This window comes from Scyliorhinus torazame, chromosome 4, assembly GCF_047496885.1.
Source record: "Scyliorhinus torazame isolate Kashiwa2021f chromosome 4, sScyTor2.1, whole genome shotgun sequence".
NCBI classification, from domain to species: Eukaryota; Metazoa; Chordata; class Chondrichthyes; order Carcharhiniformes; family Scyliorhinidae; genus Scyliorhinus; species Scyliorhinus torazame.
The window spans coordinates 71,313,480-71,328,610 of NC_092710.1; the positions used below are offsets into that span (position 1 = coordinate 71,313,480).

The 15,131-nt window shown below is 60.2% G+C and overlaps 1 protein-coding gene across 2 annotated transcripts in view; it reads right to left on the reverse strand.

Moving 5' to 3' along the window:
- LOC140410295 (uncharacterized) overlaps positions 1 to 15,131 on the reverse strand; it is a 176,055-nt gene that overhangs the window by 131,295 nt on the left and 29,629 nt on the right. For both annotated transcript variants that reach the window (XM_072498274.1, XM_072498273.1), the window contains exons 2-3: positions 2,927 to 2,958; positions 1,300 to 2,127 (exon numbers count right to left, since the gene is read on the reverse strand). In XM_072498274.1, coding sequence (XP_072354375.1) covers positions 1,300 to 2,127; positions 2,927 to 2,958 — 860 coding nt within the window. The remainder of the gene's footprint in view (positions 1 to 1,299; positions 2,128 to 2,926; positions 2,959 to 15,131) is intronic.

The window sequence follows — 15,131 nt, forward strand, 5'->3', positions numbered from 1 at the left end:
ACCTCTCATCATCAGAATTCTAGTGCATACAGGCCCAGGTTGTCCAACCTCTCCTCCCAAGATTAAAAACTCCCATCCCGTAATCGGTCAAGTGAAATTTGTCTGAACTGCTAAAGCACTTGTATCCTTAAATGAGACCAGAACTGTACACAGTGCTCGAGATATGATCTCACCAACTGCAGCAAGCTCCCACTTTTGTATTTCATTCCCCTACAATAAACACCAACATTTTATTTACCTTCCTCATCACTTGCTGTGCTTGCATACTCACTTATGCTTCATATACCAATACCCTCCATACCTCCGATTTCTGTAATCTCTCTCCATCGAGATCGAATATTGCTTTTCCATTCTTCTTGCCAAAGTGGACACGATCACGTTTCCCCACATTAATCTTCCATCTGCCAATCTTTTTGTCCACTCACTCAACCTATGCTCGTTGTAGACTCTTCCCACCCATCGTTGCATCATCAGGAAACTTAGCAACTATACGTTTGGTCCCTTCATCCCCATAACGATTTATATCGTTGATATAAATGTATATATTTGACGCCCAGCATGGATCCCAGTGTCACTCCATTCGTCACATCTTCCCAACCCCAAAATGACTCATTTATGCCTACTCAATTTCCTGTTAGCTAAATAATCCTCTATCAATGCGAATATCTTACTCCTCAACACCATCAGCTTTTATATTGCGACATAACCTTTCATGTATCAAATATCTTCGGGAAATCCAAGTACACAACACCCACAGGTTCTCCTTTATCCACGTTGCTCGTTACTTCCTTCAGGAACTCCAATAAACTTGTCACACAGGACTTCCCTTTCACGGAACCATGTTGACTCAGCCAGATTGTTGTGAGATTTCTCAAGCGCTATAACCTGCTTACTAATACAGACCAGCAATTTCCCACAGACAGATATTAAAGCTAACTGGCCTGTAGCTCCCTGCTTTCGGTCTCCCTCCGTCTCTTGAATAGAGGCGTCACATTTGCAATTTTCCTGTCTGATGGGACATTTCCAGAATCTGAGGAACTTGGAAAATTAAAAGCAATGCATCGACTATTTCAGCAGCCTGTTATTTTAAGGCTTTAAGATGAAGTCCATCAGGACCTGGGCAATTCTCAGCATTTAGTGCAGATAATTTTGGAAGTCCCCTTTCCCTGGTGATTGTAATTGCTTTCAGTTCCTCCCTCATTTTCACCTCCTGATTCATAGTGATTTCTATAGCACACACAGGGGCGCACCCATAAGTACAGATAACTCCTTTTGATTCTAACACACTTTCATCCTCACCTTCCTGCTTCTGCTCCTCCTCCTGCCTGGTGGATGGCTTTCCGTTTGGCTGCTCTTCACTGTCCGACTCGCACACCAGCTGCAGAAGGTCAGCATTGTCCAGCTGTGCGGGCGTGCGAACTGCCTTCCTGCGGTTTCTCCGGGGCCTGCCTGGGGTCGGAGCAGCTTGCGGAGAAGCATCTTCTTGGCTCGGCATGGCCGGGAGTCTCTCCACCAGGGTGGGCTGCTCAAAGCTGTGGTTGTCGTCTGCCTTTCCCTCGTCCACCTTTCCCTCGCCCGGCGCCTGGACAGGCGGTATGGGTGGCGCCAGCGTCTCAGTCTCCTCCGGGGTGTCGGGTAATGCTGGGAGAAAGCTCCTGGCTGGTTCCCCAGCCTCCTTCATTTGGCAGTTTGCCCCCGCGGTTTCGCTCTCTGTTGTCACAATGGAGTCCTTCCCTTTCGTCTGCTCGGTACTTGACACTTCCTGAGATCCCTCCTTTGTCACTCTCTCTGACCCCGGCCGGGCTCGCTTGCCATTCGACGGCAGGGTGCTGAGAACACGTCTCCTGGGCCGGCCCGTGCCGCGCACAGGTGCCCGCGCTGGCCTCTGCTCTACGCCACCCTCCTCCTCTCCCTTTTTCGATGCCAGCATCTCCCAGGAGTAGGAGTGGCCGCCGGCGCAGCTCCACACCACAGTCACCGAGTCCTCAACACGTCCTGACACAATGGACTTCAGATTGGGGATGAAGCCACATTCCCTGCTGTGGTCATGTGACCAGACCATCAGCTGACGGAGGGAGTCACAAGACGTCTGCAAATGGTCAATGTTTTCAGCCGAATAAACCTTCCCTGGGTGAGAGAGGACAACACGGTAAAGAAAATGGTAAGTAAAGTTCCGTCTACACTATCCTCATCAAAACACTCCCAGGACAGGTACAGCACGGGGTTAGATACAGAGTAAAGCTCCCTCGACACTGTCCCCATCAAACACTCCCAGGACAGGTACAGCACGGGGTTAGATACAGTGTAAAGCTCCCTCTGCACTGTCCCCATCAAACACTCCCAGGACAGGTGCAGCACGGGGTTAGATACAGAGTAAAGCTCCCTCTGCACTGTTTCCATCAAACACTCCCAGGACAGGTACAGCACGGGGTTAGATACAGAGTAGAGCTCCCTCTCCACTGTCCCCATCAAACACTCCCAGGACATGTACAGCACGGGGTTAGATACGGAGTAAAGCTCCCTCTACACTGTCCCCATCAAACTCTCCCAGGACAGGTACAGCACGGGGTTAGATACAGAGTAAAGCCCCCTCTACACTGTCCCCATCAAACACTCCCAGGGCAGGTACAGCACGGGGTTAGATACAGAGTAAAGCCCCCTCTACACTGTCCCCATCAAACACTCCCAGGGCAGGTACAGCACGGGGTTAGGTACAGAGTAAATCTCCCTCTACACTGTCCTCATCAAACACTCCCAGGACAGAACATGTAAAATTCAGTCAGAGGCTCAATCTTTTGTCTGTCACTTGGAGGCTTTCCATTGCTGATAATATAGCGAACAAACATCTTGTTTGGCTGTAATGAACTTGGGGATGGCATGAGGATGTCAAAGGGCCTTTAAAAGCGTTCAATGTTTGCTGCTTTACCTGAACAACTTCCTCGGCTCCTGGCTGTGAAGCTGCAGAGAAACATAAAAATGCTTATTACCAAACATCAAGCTTGACACACATCAGTGAGTTAATTGTAGTATTTGGAATAAGGTAAATGAGTTGATGGCGCAAATTATCGTGAATGACTATGATTTAGTGGCCATTACTGAAACATGGTTAAAGGATGGTCACGACTGGGAGTTAAATATCCGAGGGTATCAAACTATTCGGAAGGACAGAGTGGATGGTAAGGGAGGTGGTGTAGCTCTGTTATTTAAGGATGACATCCGGGCAACAGTAAGGGATGACATCGGTGCTATGGAGGATAAGGTTGAATCCAATTGGGTGGAAATCAGGAATAGTAAGGCGAAAAAGTCACTGATAGGAGTAGTCTATAGGCCACCAAATAGTAACATTATGGTGGGGCAGGCAATAAACAAAGAAATAACTGATGCATGTAGAAATGGTACAGCAGTTATCATGGGGGATTTTAATCTACATGTCGATTGGTACAACCAGGTCAGTCAAGGCAGACTTGAGGAGGAGTTTATAGAATGTATCCGCGATAGTTTCCTAGAACAGTAAGTAATGGAACCTACGAGGGAACAAGCGGTCCTAGATCTGGTCCTGTGTAATGAGACAGGATTGATTCAGGATCTCATAGTTAGGGATCCTCTCGGAAGGAGCGATCACAATATGGTGGAATTTAAAATACAGATGGAGGGTGAGAACGTAAAGTCAAGCACTAGTGTTTTGTGCTTAAACAAAGGAAATTACAATGGGATGAGAGAAGAACTAGCTAAGGTAGACTGGGAGCAAAGACTTTATGGTGAAACAGTTGAGGAACAGTGGAGAACCTTCCAAGTGATTTTTCACAGTGCTCAGCAAAGGTTTATACCAACAAAAAGGAAGGACGGTAAAATGAGGGAAAATCGACCGTGGATCTCGAAGGAAATAAGGGAGAGTATCAAATTGAAGGAAAAAACATACAAAGTAGCAAAGATCAGTAGGAGACTAGAGGACTGAGAAATCTTTAGGGAGCAACAGAAAGCTACTAAAAAAGCTACAAAGAGTAAGATAGATTATGAGAGTAAACTTGCTCAGAATATAAAAACAGATAGTAAAAGTTTCTACAAATATATAAAACAAAAAAGAGTGGCTAAGGTAAATACTGGTCCTTTAGAGGATGAGAAGGGAGATTTAATAATGGGAGATGAGGAAATGGCTGAGGAACTGAACAGGTTTTTTGGGTCGGTCTTCACAGTGGAAGACACAAATAACATGCCAGTGACTGATGGAAATGACGCTATGACAGGTGAGGACCTTGAGAGGATTGTTATCACCAAGGGGGTAGTGAAGGGCAAGGTAATGGGGCTAAAGGTAGACAAGTCTCCTAGCCCTGATGGAATGCATCCCAGAGTGCTAAAAGAGATGGCTAGGGAAATTGCAAAACACTAGTGATAATTTACCAAAATTCACTAGACTCTGTGGTGGTCCCGGCGGATTGGAAATTAGCAAACGTGACACCACTGTTTAAAAAAGGAGGTAGGCAGAAAGCGGGTAATTATAGGCCAGTGAGCTTAACTTCAATAGTAGGGAAGATGCTGGAATCTATCATCAAGGAAGAAATAGCAAGGCATCTGGACGGAAATCGTCCCATTGTGCAGACGTAGCATGGGTTCATAAAGGGCAGGTCGTGCCTAACTAATTTAGTGGAATTTTTTGAGGACATTAACAGTGCGGTAGATAACGGGAAGCCAATGGATGTGGTATGTCTGGATTCCCAGAAAGCCTTTAACAAGGTGCCACACAAAACGTTGCTGCATAAGATAAAGATGCATGGCATTTAGGGGAAAGTAGTAGCATGGATAGAGGATTGGTTAATTAATAGAAAACAGAGTGGGGATTAATGGGTGTTTCTCTGGTTGGCAATCAGTAGCTAGTGGTGTCCCTCAGGGATCAGTGTTGGGCCACAACTGTTCACAATTTACATAGATGATTTGGAGTTGGGGACCAAGTGCAATGTGTCCAAGTTTGCAGACGACACTAAGATAAGTGGTAAAGCAAAAAGTGCAGAGGATACTGGAAGTCTGCAGAGGGATTTGGAGAGGCGAAGTGAATGGGCTAGGGTTTGGCAGATGGAATACAATGTTGACAAATGTGAGGTTACCATTTTGGTAGGAATAACAGCAAAAGGGATTATTTAAATTATAAAATATTAAAACATGCTGCGGTGCAGAGAGACCTGGGTGTGCTAGTGCATGAGTCGCAAAAAGGTGGTTTCCAGGTGCAACAGGTGATTAAGAAGGCAAATGGAATGTTGTCCTTCATTGCTAGAGGGATGGAGTTTAAGACTAGGGGGGGTTATGCTGCAATTGTATAAGGTGTTAGTGAGGCCACACCTGGAGTAGTGTGTTCAGTTTTGGTCTCCTTACTTGAGAAAGGACGTACTGGCACTGGAGGGTGTGCAGAGGAGATTCACTAGGTTAATCCCAGAGCTGAAGGGGTTGGATCACGAGGAGAGGTTGAGTAGACTGGGACTGTACTCGTTGCAATTTAGAAGGATGAGGGGGATCTTATAGAAACATATAAGATTATGAAGGGAATAGATAGGATAGATGCGGGCAGGTTGTTTCCACTGGCAGGTGAAAGCAGAACTAGGGGGCATAGCCTCAAAATAAGGGGAAGTAGATTTAGGACTGAGTTTAGGAGGAACTTCTTCACCCAAAGGGTTGTGAATCTATGGAATTCCTTGCCCAGTGAAGCAGTAGAGGCTCCTTCATTAAATGTTTTTAAGGTAAAGATCGATCGTTTTTTGAAGAATAAAGGGATTAAGGGTTATGGTGTTCCGGCCGGAAAGTGGAGCCGAGTCCACAAAAGGTCAGCCATGATCTCATTGAATGGTGGAGCACGCTCGAGAAGCCAGATGGCCTACTCCTGCTCCTAGTTCTTATGTTAATCCAGCATCTCTCGCTCCCTTCCCTTTCACCCTTCAAACCCCGCTCCACTTTCAGAGAGACCCCCCATCCCCCTCAACCTCACAATGAACAACAAACTGGATTCCCATTGTCTTGCCCAGGCTTTTCCACTTTCAGTCTCACCCACAGGTCTGCTCTCTTTTCTTATCGGGCTCCTTTACTCAGCCAGTCTCTCCGTCACTCCCTGCCCAGCCTCTCTCCCTCCCACCCACGCCCCCCCCCCCCCCCCCGTTTCTCACTCACTCCCTCCCTGCCCAGCCTCTCTCCCTCCCACCCACCCCCGTTTCTCACTCCCTCCCTCCCTGCCCCGCCTCTCTCCCTCCCACCCCCCCCCATTTCTCACTCCCTCCCTGCCCCGCTGCTCTCGCTCTCCCACCAACCTGTCCCTCTCCCCCCGGTCTGTCCCCCCATTCCCCCCACCCTCACTCTCTTCTCTTCCTCTGTCCCCCATCTCTCTCTCGCCCCAGTCTCTCTCCCATGCCCTCTCTCTTCCTCTCCCCCATTCTCCCCTCTTCCTCTCCTCATCCTCTCATCTCCCCCCCAGTCTGCCTCTCCCCCCCCCTCTTCTCCTCATCTCACCCCCCCAACCCGCCTCTCTCCCCCCCTCTTCCTCTCCTCATCTCCCCCCCAACCCCCTCAGTCTGCCCCTCTCTCCCCCCAGTCTGCCCCTCTCTCGTCCCAGTCTCCCTCTCCTCATCTCCCCCCCAACCCTCCCAGTCTGCCTCTCTCCTTCCCCCCCCTTCCTCTCCTCATCTCCCCCCCCCAACCCGCCTCTCTCTTCCCCCCCTCTTCCTCTCCTCATCTCCCCCCCAACACCCTCAGTCTGCCCCTCTCTCCCCCCAGTCTGCCCCTCTCTCCCCCCAGTCTGCCCCTCTCGTCCCAGTCTCCCTCTCCTCATCTCCCCCCCAACCACCCCAGTCTGCCTCTCTCCTTCCCCCCCTCTTCCTCTCCTCATCTCCCCCCCCAATCCGCCTCTCTTCCCCCCCCCCCCCACCACCCCCCCCCCAGTCTGCCTCCCTCCCGTCTGCCTCTTTCCCCCCCAGTCAGTCTCTCTCTCTCTCCCCCGTCTCTCTCTCTCTCCCCAGTCTCACTCGCTCTCTCTCTCTCCCCAGTCTCACTCGCTCTCTCTCTCTCCCCCAGTCTCACTCTCTCTCTCCCCAGTCTCTCTCTCTCCCCAGTCTCTCTCTCTCCCCAGTCTCTCTCTCCAGTCTCTCTCTCTCCCCAGTCTCTCTCTCGCTCTCTCCCCAGTCTCTCTCTCGCTCTCTCTCTCTCTCTCTCTCGCTCTCTCCAGTCTCTCTCTCGCTCTCTCCCCAGTCTCTCTCTCCCTCTCCCCAGTCTCTCTCTCCCCCCCAGTCTCCGCCCGTCCCTCCCTCTCCGCCCGTCCCTCCCTCCCTCTCCGCCCCTACCCCCACCCAGTCTCTGTCCCCCATCCCCACCCCCTCTCTCTCTCACACCCCCTCTCTCTCGCTCACCCCCAGCCCCTCGCTCACCCCCAGCCCCTCGCTCACCCCCAGCCCCTCGCTCACCCCCAGCCCCTCGCTCACCCCCAGCCCCTCGCTCACCCCCAGCCCCTCGCTCACCCCCAGCCCCTCGCTCACCCCCAGCCCCTCGCTCACCCCCAGCCCCTCGCTCACCCCCAGCCCCTCGCTCACCCCCAGCCCCTCGCTCACCCCCAGCCCCTCGCTCACCCCCCAGCCCCTCGCTCACCCCCAGCCCCTCGCTCACCCCCAGCCCCTCGCTCACCCCCAGCCCCTCGCTCACCCCCAGCCCCTCGCTCACCCCCAGCCCCTCGCTCACCCCCAGCCCCTCGCTCACCCCCAGCCCCTCGCTCACCCCCAGCCCCTCGCTCACCCCCAGCCCCTCGCTCACCCCCAGCCCCTCGCTCACCCCCAGCCCCTCGCTCACCCCCAGCCCCTCGCTCACCCCCAGCCCCTCGCTCACCCCCAGCCCCTCGCTCACCCCCAGCCCCTCGCTCACCCCCAGCCCCTCGCTCACCCCCAGCCCCTCGCTCACCCCCAGCCCCTCGCTCACCCCCAGCCCCTCGCTCACCCCCAGCCCCTCGCTCACCCCCAGCCCCTCGCTCACCCCCAGCCCCTCGCTCACCCCCAGCCCCTCGCTCACCCCCAGCCCCTCGCTCACCCCCAGCCCCTCGCTCACCCCCAGCCCCTCGCTCACCCCCAGCCCCTCGCTCACCCCCAGCCCCTCGCTCACCCCCAGCCCCTCGCTCACCCCCAGCCCCTCGCTCACCCCCAGCCCCTCGCTCACCCCCAGCCCCTCGCTCACCCCCAGCCCCTCGCTCACCCCCAGCCCCTCGCTCACCCCCAGCCCCTCGCTCACCCCCAGCCCCTCGCTCACCCCCAGCCCCTCGCTCACCCCCAGCCCCTCGCTCACCCCCAGCCCCTCGCTCACCCCCAGCCCCTCGCTCACCCCCAGCCCCTCGCTCACCCCCAGCCCCTCGCTCACCCCCAGCCCCTCGCTCACCCCCAGCCCCTCGCTCACCCCCAGCCCCTCGCTCACCCCCAGCCCCTCGCTCACCCCCAGCCCCTCGCTCACCCCCAGCCCCTCGCTCACCCCCAGCCCCTCGCTCACCCCCAGCCCCTCGCTCACCCCCAGCCCCTCGCTCACCCCCAGCCCCTCGCTCACCCCCAGCCCCTCGCTCACCCCCAGCCCCTCGCTCACCCCCAGCCCCTCGCTCACCCCCAGCCCCTCGCTCACCCCCAGCCCCTCGCTCACCCCCAGCCCCTCGCTCACCCCCAGCCCCTCGCTCACCCCCAGCCCCTCGCTCACCCCCAGCCCCTCGCTCACCCCCAGCCCCTCGCTCACCCCCAGCCCCTCGCTCACCCCCAGCCCCTCGCTCACCCCCAGCCCCTCGCTCACCCCCAGCCCCTCGCTCACCCCCAGCCCCTCGCTCACCCCCAGCCCCTCGCTCACCCCCAGCCCCTCGCTCACCCCCAGCCCCTCGCTCACCCCCAGCCCCTCGCTCACCCCCAGCCCCTCGCTCACCCCCAGCCCCTCGCTCACCCCCAGCCCCTCGCTCACCCCCAGCCCCTCGCTCACCCCCAGCCCCTCGCTCACCCCCAGCCCCTCGCTCACCCCCAGCCCCTCGCTCACCCCCCAGCCCCTCGCTCACCCCCAGCCCCTCGCTCACCCCCAGCCCCTCGCTCACCCCCAGCCCCTCGCTCACCCCCAGCCCCTCGCTCACCCCCAGCCCCTCGCTCACCCCCAGCCCCTCGCTCACCCCCAGCCCCTCGCTCACCCCCAGCCCCTCGCTCACCCCCAGCCCCTCGCTCACCCCCAGCCCCTCGCTCACCCCCAGCCCCTCGCTCACCCCCAGTCCCTCGCTCATCCCCAGTCTCTCTCTCATCCCCAGTCTCTCTCTCTCTCTCACCCCCAGTCTCTCTCTCTCTCTCACCCCCAGTCTCTCTCCCCCCCCCCCAGTCTCCCTCTCTCTCTCTCTCTCTCCCTCCCATTCTCTCTCTCTCCACCCATCTCTCTCTGCCCCACCCCCCAGTCGCTCCCTCCCCAGGTCTCTCTCCCTCCCTCCCTCAGTCTCTCTCCCTCCCTCCCTCAGTCTCTCTCCCTCCCTCCCTCAGTCTCTCTCTCACTCCCCCAGGCCTCTCTCTCGCCCTCCCCCCAGTCTCTCTCTCTCTCTCCACCCCCCCCAGTCTCTACCCCTCCCCCAGCCCAGTATGTCTGGTTCCCCTCCCCCCAGAATCTCTGTCCCCACCAGTCTCTGTCCCAGTTCTCTGCTCCCCCCCTTCCAGTGTCTCTCTCTCTCCGTCCTAGTCTCTCTCTCCACCCCCAGTCCCCCTCTGTTTCTCACCCCCAGTTTCTTACACTCTCCCCCCAAGTCTCTCGCTCCCCTCCCCCCCGTCTCTCCCTCCCCAGTCTGTCCAACACCACCCGTCTCTGTCCCCCATCCCTACCCCCCACAGTCTCTGTCCCCCATCCCTACCCCCACCCCCCCGGCTCTGTCCCCCATCCCTACACCCCTGTCTCTGTCCCCCATCCCTACCCCCAGTCTCTGTCCCCCACCCCTACCCCCCCAGTCTCTGTCCCCCACCCCTACCCCCCCCAGTCTCTCTGTCCCCCACCCCTACTCCCCCAGTCTCTCTGTCCCCCATCCCTACCCCCCCAGTCTCTCCCAGTCTCTCGCTCTCACCCCCAGTCTCTGTCCCCCATCCCTACCCCCCAGTCTCCCCATCCCTGCCCCCCAGTCTCCCCCTCTCACCCCCAGTCTCCCCCTCTCACCCCCAGTCTCCCCCTCTCACCCCCAGTCTCCCCCTCTCACCCCCAGTCTCCCCCTCTCACCCCCAGTCTCCCCCTCTCACCCCCAGTCTCCCCCTCTCACCCCCAGTCTCCCCCTCTCACCCCCAGTCTCCCCCTCTCACCCCCAGTCTCCCCCTCTCACCCCCAGTCTCCCCCTCTCACCCCCAGTCTCCCCCTCTCACCCCCAGTCTCCCCCTCTCACCCCCAGTCTCCCCCTCTCACCCCCAGTCTCCCCCTCTCACCCCCAGTCTCCCCCTCTCACCCCCAGTCTCCCCCTCTCACCCCCAGTCTCCCCCTCTCACCCCCAGTCTCCCCCTCTCACCCCCAGTCTCCCCCTCTCACCCCCAGTCTCCCCCTCTCACCCCCAGTCTCCCCCTCTCACCCCCAGTCTCCCCCTCTCACCCCCAGTCCCCCTCTCTCACCCCCCGCCCCCCTCTCTCACCCCCCGCCCCCCTCTCTCACCCCCCGCCCCCCTCTCTCACCCCCCGCCCCCCTCTCTCACCCCCCGCCCCCCTCTCTCACCCCCCGCCCCCCTCTCTCACCCCCCGCCCCCCTCTCTCACCCCCCGCCCCCCTCTCTCACCCCCCGCCCCCCTCTCTCACCCCCCGCCCCCCTCTCTCACCCCCCGCCCCCCTCTCTCACCCCCCGCCCCCCTCTCTCACCCCCCGCCCCCCTCTCTCACCCCCCGCCCCCCTCTCTCACCCCCCGCCCCCCTCTCTCACCCCCCGCCCCCCTCTCTCACCCCCCGCCCCCCTGTCCCGCCCGCCCCTCTGTCCCGCCCGTCACTCTCTCCGCCCGTCACTCTCTCCGCCCGTCACTCTCTCCGCCCGTCACTCTCTGCCCCCCCCCTCCCCAAGTCTCTCCCTCCCCAAGTCACTCTCTCTCCCTCCCCCCAGTCTATCTCCCTCCCCAGTCCTCTCTCTCTCCCCCCAGTCTCCCTCTCTCCCCTGTCCCAGTTCGCTTCCCCCCCTTCCAGTGTCTCTCTCCCCCCCCCTCTCTCTCTCATACCGTTTCTTTCACTCTCCCTCCAAGTCTCTCTCTCCCCACGTCTCTCCCTTCCCCCCCCCCCCCCCCCCCCGTCTGTCCAACACCCCCCGTCTCTCTGTCCCCCATCTCTGCCCCCCAGTCTCTGACCCCCATCCCTGCCCCCAGTCTCTGTCCCCATCCCTACCACCCCAGTCTCTGTCCCCCACCCCTACCCCCCCCCAGTTTCGCTGTCCCCCATCCCTACCCCCCCCAGTCTCTGTCCCCCATCCCTACCCCCCAGTCTCTGTCCCCCATCCCTACCCCCCAGTCTCTGTCGTCCATCCCTACCACCCCCAGTCTCTGTCCCCATCCCTACCCCCCGTCTCTCTGTCCCCTATCACTACCCCCCAGTCTCTGTCCCCCATCCCTACCCCCCCCAGTCTCTCTGTCCCCCTTCCCTACCCCCAGTCTCTGTCCCCCATCCCTACCACCCCCAGTCTCGCTGTCCCCCATCCCTACCCCCCCCCCCGTCTCCGTCCCCCATCCCTACCACCCAGTCTCTGTCCCCCAGTCTCTGTCCCCCATCCCTACCACCCCCAGTCTCTGTCCCCATCCCTACCGCCCCGTCTCTCTGTCCCCTATCACTACCCCCCAGTCTCTGTCCCCCATCCCTACCCCCCCCCCCCCAGTCTCTGTCCCCCATCCCTACCCCCCAGTCTCTGTCCCCATCCCTATCACCACCCAGTCTCTGTCCCCATCCCTGCACCCCAGTCTCTGTCCCCAATCCCTACCCCGTCTCTGTCCCCCGTCCCTACCCCCCAGTCTCTGTACCCCATCCCTACCCCCCAGTCTCTGTCCCCCATCCCTACGCCCCAGTCTCTGTCCCCATCCCTACCCCCCAGTCTCTGTCCCCCATCCCTAGCCCCCCAGTCTCTCTCTCCACCCCCCCCCAGTCTCTCTCTCTCTCTCACTCTCTCTCTCTCTCTCTCTCTCCCTCCCAGTCCCCCTCTCTCTCCCTCCCAGTCCCCCTCTCTCACCCCCCGCCCCCCTCTCTCACCCCCCGCCCCCCTCTCTCACCCCCCGCCCCCCTCTCTCACCCCCCGCCCCCCTCTCTCACCCCCCGCCCCCCTCTCTCACCCCCCGCCCCCCTCTCTCACCCCCCGCCCCCCTCTCTCACCCCCCGCCCCCCTCTCTCACCCCCCGCCCCCCTCTCTCACCCCCCGCCCCCCTCTCTCACCCCCCGCCCCCCTCTCTCACCCCCCGCCCCCCTCTCTCACCCCCCGCCCCCCTCTCTCACCCCCCGCCCCCCTCTCTCACCCCCCGCCCCCCTCTCTCACCCCCCGCCCCCCTCTCTCACCCCCCGCCCCCCTCTCTCACCCCCCGCCCCCCTCTCTCACCCCCCGCCCCCCTCTCTCACCCCCCGCCCCCCTCTCTCACCCCCCGCCCCCCTCTCTCACCCCCCGCCCCCCTCTCTCACCCCCCGCGCCCCTCTGTCCCGCCCGTCACTCTGTCCCGCCCGTCACTCTCTGCCCCCCCCTCCCCAAGTCTCTCCCTCCCCCCAGTCTCTCCCTCCCCCCAGTCTCTATATCTACCTCCCCAGTCCTCTCTCTCCCCCCCAGTCTCCCTCTCTCTCCTGTCCCAGTTCTCTTCCCCCCCCTTCCAGTGTCTCTCTCTCCCTGTCTCTCTCTCCCCCAGTCCCCCCTCTCTCTCTCACACCGTTTCTTTCACTCTCCCTCCAAGTCTCTCTCTCCCCACGTCTCTCCCTCCCCCCCCCCCCTCCCGTCTCCCCCACCCCAGTCTGTCCAACACCACCCGTCTCTCTGTCCCCCATCCCTGCCCCCCAGTCTCTGACCCCCATCCCTGCCCCCAGTCTCTGTCGCCATCCCTACCATCCCAGTCTCTGTCCCCCAACCCTAGCCCCTCCAGTCTCGCTGTCCCCCATCCCTACCCCCCCCCAGTCTCTGTCCCCCATCCCTACCACCCCCAGTCTCTGTCCCCATCCCTACCACCCCCAGTCTCTGTCCCCATCCCTACCCCCCCACGTCTCTCTGTCCCCTATCACTACCCCCCAGTCTCTGTCCCCCATCCCTACCCCCCCAGTCTCTCTGTCCCCCTTCCCTACCCCCCAGTCTCTGTCCCCCATCCCTACCACCCCCAGTCTCGCTGTCCCCCATCCCTACCACCCCCCAGTCTCTGTCCCCCATCCCTACCACCCAGTCTCTGTCCCCCATCCCTACCCCCCAGTCTCTGTCCCCCATCCCTACCCCCCAGTCTCTGTCCCCCATCCCTACCACCCCCAGTCTCTGTCCCCATCCCTACCCCCCCCCGTCTTTCTGTCCCCTATCACTACCCCCCAGTCTCTGTCCCCCATCCCTACCCCCCCCAGTCTCTCTGTCCCCCATCCCTACCCCCCAGTCTCTGTCCCCATCGCTATCACCACCCAGTCTCTGTCCCCATCCCTACACCCCAGTCTCTGTCCCCAATCCCTACCCCCGTCTCTGTCCCCCATCCCTACCCCCCCAGTCCGTCCCCCATCCCTACCCCGCAGTCTCAGTCCCCCATCCCTACGCCCCAGTCTCTGTCCCCATCCCTACCCCCCAGTCTCTGTCCCCCATCCCTAGCACCCCAGTCTCACTCTCTCTCTCTCTCTCTCTCTCTCTCCCTCCCATTCTCTCTCTCTCCGCCCGTCTCTCTCTGCCCCACCCCCCAGTCTCTCCCTCCCTAGGTCTCTCTCTCTCCCTCCCTCAGTCTCTCACTCTCTCTCCCTCAGTCTCTCTCTCTCACTCCCCCAGGCCTCTCTCTCGCCCTCCCCCCAGTCTCTCTCTCTCTCTCTCCATCCCCCCAGTCTCTACCCCTCCCCCAGCCCAGTATGTCTGGTTCCCCTCCCCCCAGAGTCTCTGTCCCCACCAGTCTCTGTCCCAGTTCTCTTCCCCCCCTTCCAGTGTCTCTCTCTCCCTGTCCTAGTCTCTCTCTCCACCCCCAGTCCCCCTCTGTCGCTCACCCCCAGTTTCTTTCACTCTCCCCCCAAGTCTCTCGCTCCCCTCTGCCCCGTCTCTCCCTCCCCAGTTTGTCCAACACCACCCGTCTCTGTCCCCCATCCCTACCCCCCCCCCCGGCTCTGTCCCCCATCCCAACCCCCCAGTCTCTCTGTCCCCATTCCTACCCCCCAGTCGCTGTCCCCTACCCCTACCCCCCAGTCTCTGTCCCCCACCCCTACCCCCCCAGTCTCTCTCTCACTCACCCCCACTCTCTCTCTCTCTCTCTCTCACCCCCCCCCAGTCTCTCTCTCTCTCTCACCCCCCCCCAGTCTCTCGCTCTCTCTCTCTCACCCCCCCAGTCTCTCGCTCTCTCTCTCACCCCCCCCAGTCTCTCGCTCTCTCTCTCACCCCCCCCAGTCTCTCGCTCTGTCTCACCCCCCCAGTCTCTCGCTCTCTCTCTCTCACCCCCCCAGTCTCTCGCTCTCTCTCTCACCCCCCCAGTCTCTCGCTCTCTCTCTCTCTCACCCCCCCAGTCTCTCGCTCTCTCTCTCTCACACCCCCCCAGTCTCTCTCTTTCTCTCTCTTTCTCTCACCCCCAGTCTCTCTCTTTCTCTCTCTTTCTCTCACCCCCAGTCTCTCTCCCCCCCTCTCCCCCAGTCTCTCCCCCCCTCTCCCCCAGTCTCTCTCCCCCTCTCCCCCAGTCCCTCTCCCCCAGTCCCTCTCCCCCAGTCCCTCTCCCCCAGTCTCTCTCCCCAGTCTCTCTCCCCCTCTCCCCCAGTCTCTCTCCCCCTCTCCCCCAGTCTCTCTCCCCCTCTCCCCCAGTCCCTCTCCCCCAGTCCCTCTCCCCCAGTCCCTCTCCCCCAGTCCCTCTCCCCCAGTCCCTCTCCCCCTCTCCCCCAGTCCCTCTCCCCCTCTCCCCCAGTCCCTCTCCCCCTCTCCCCCAGTCCCTCTCCCCCTCTCCCCCAGTCTCTCTCCCCCTCTCCCCCAGTCTCTCTCCCCCTCTCCCCCAGT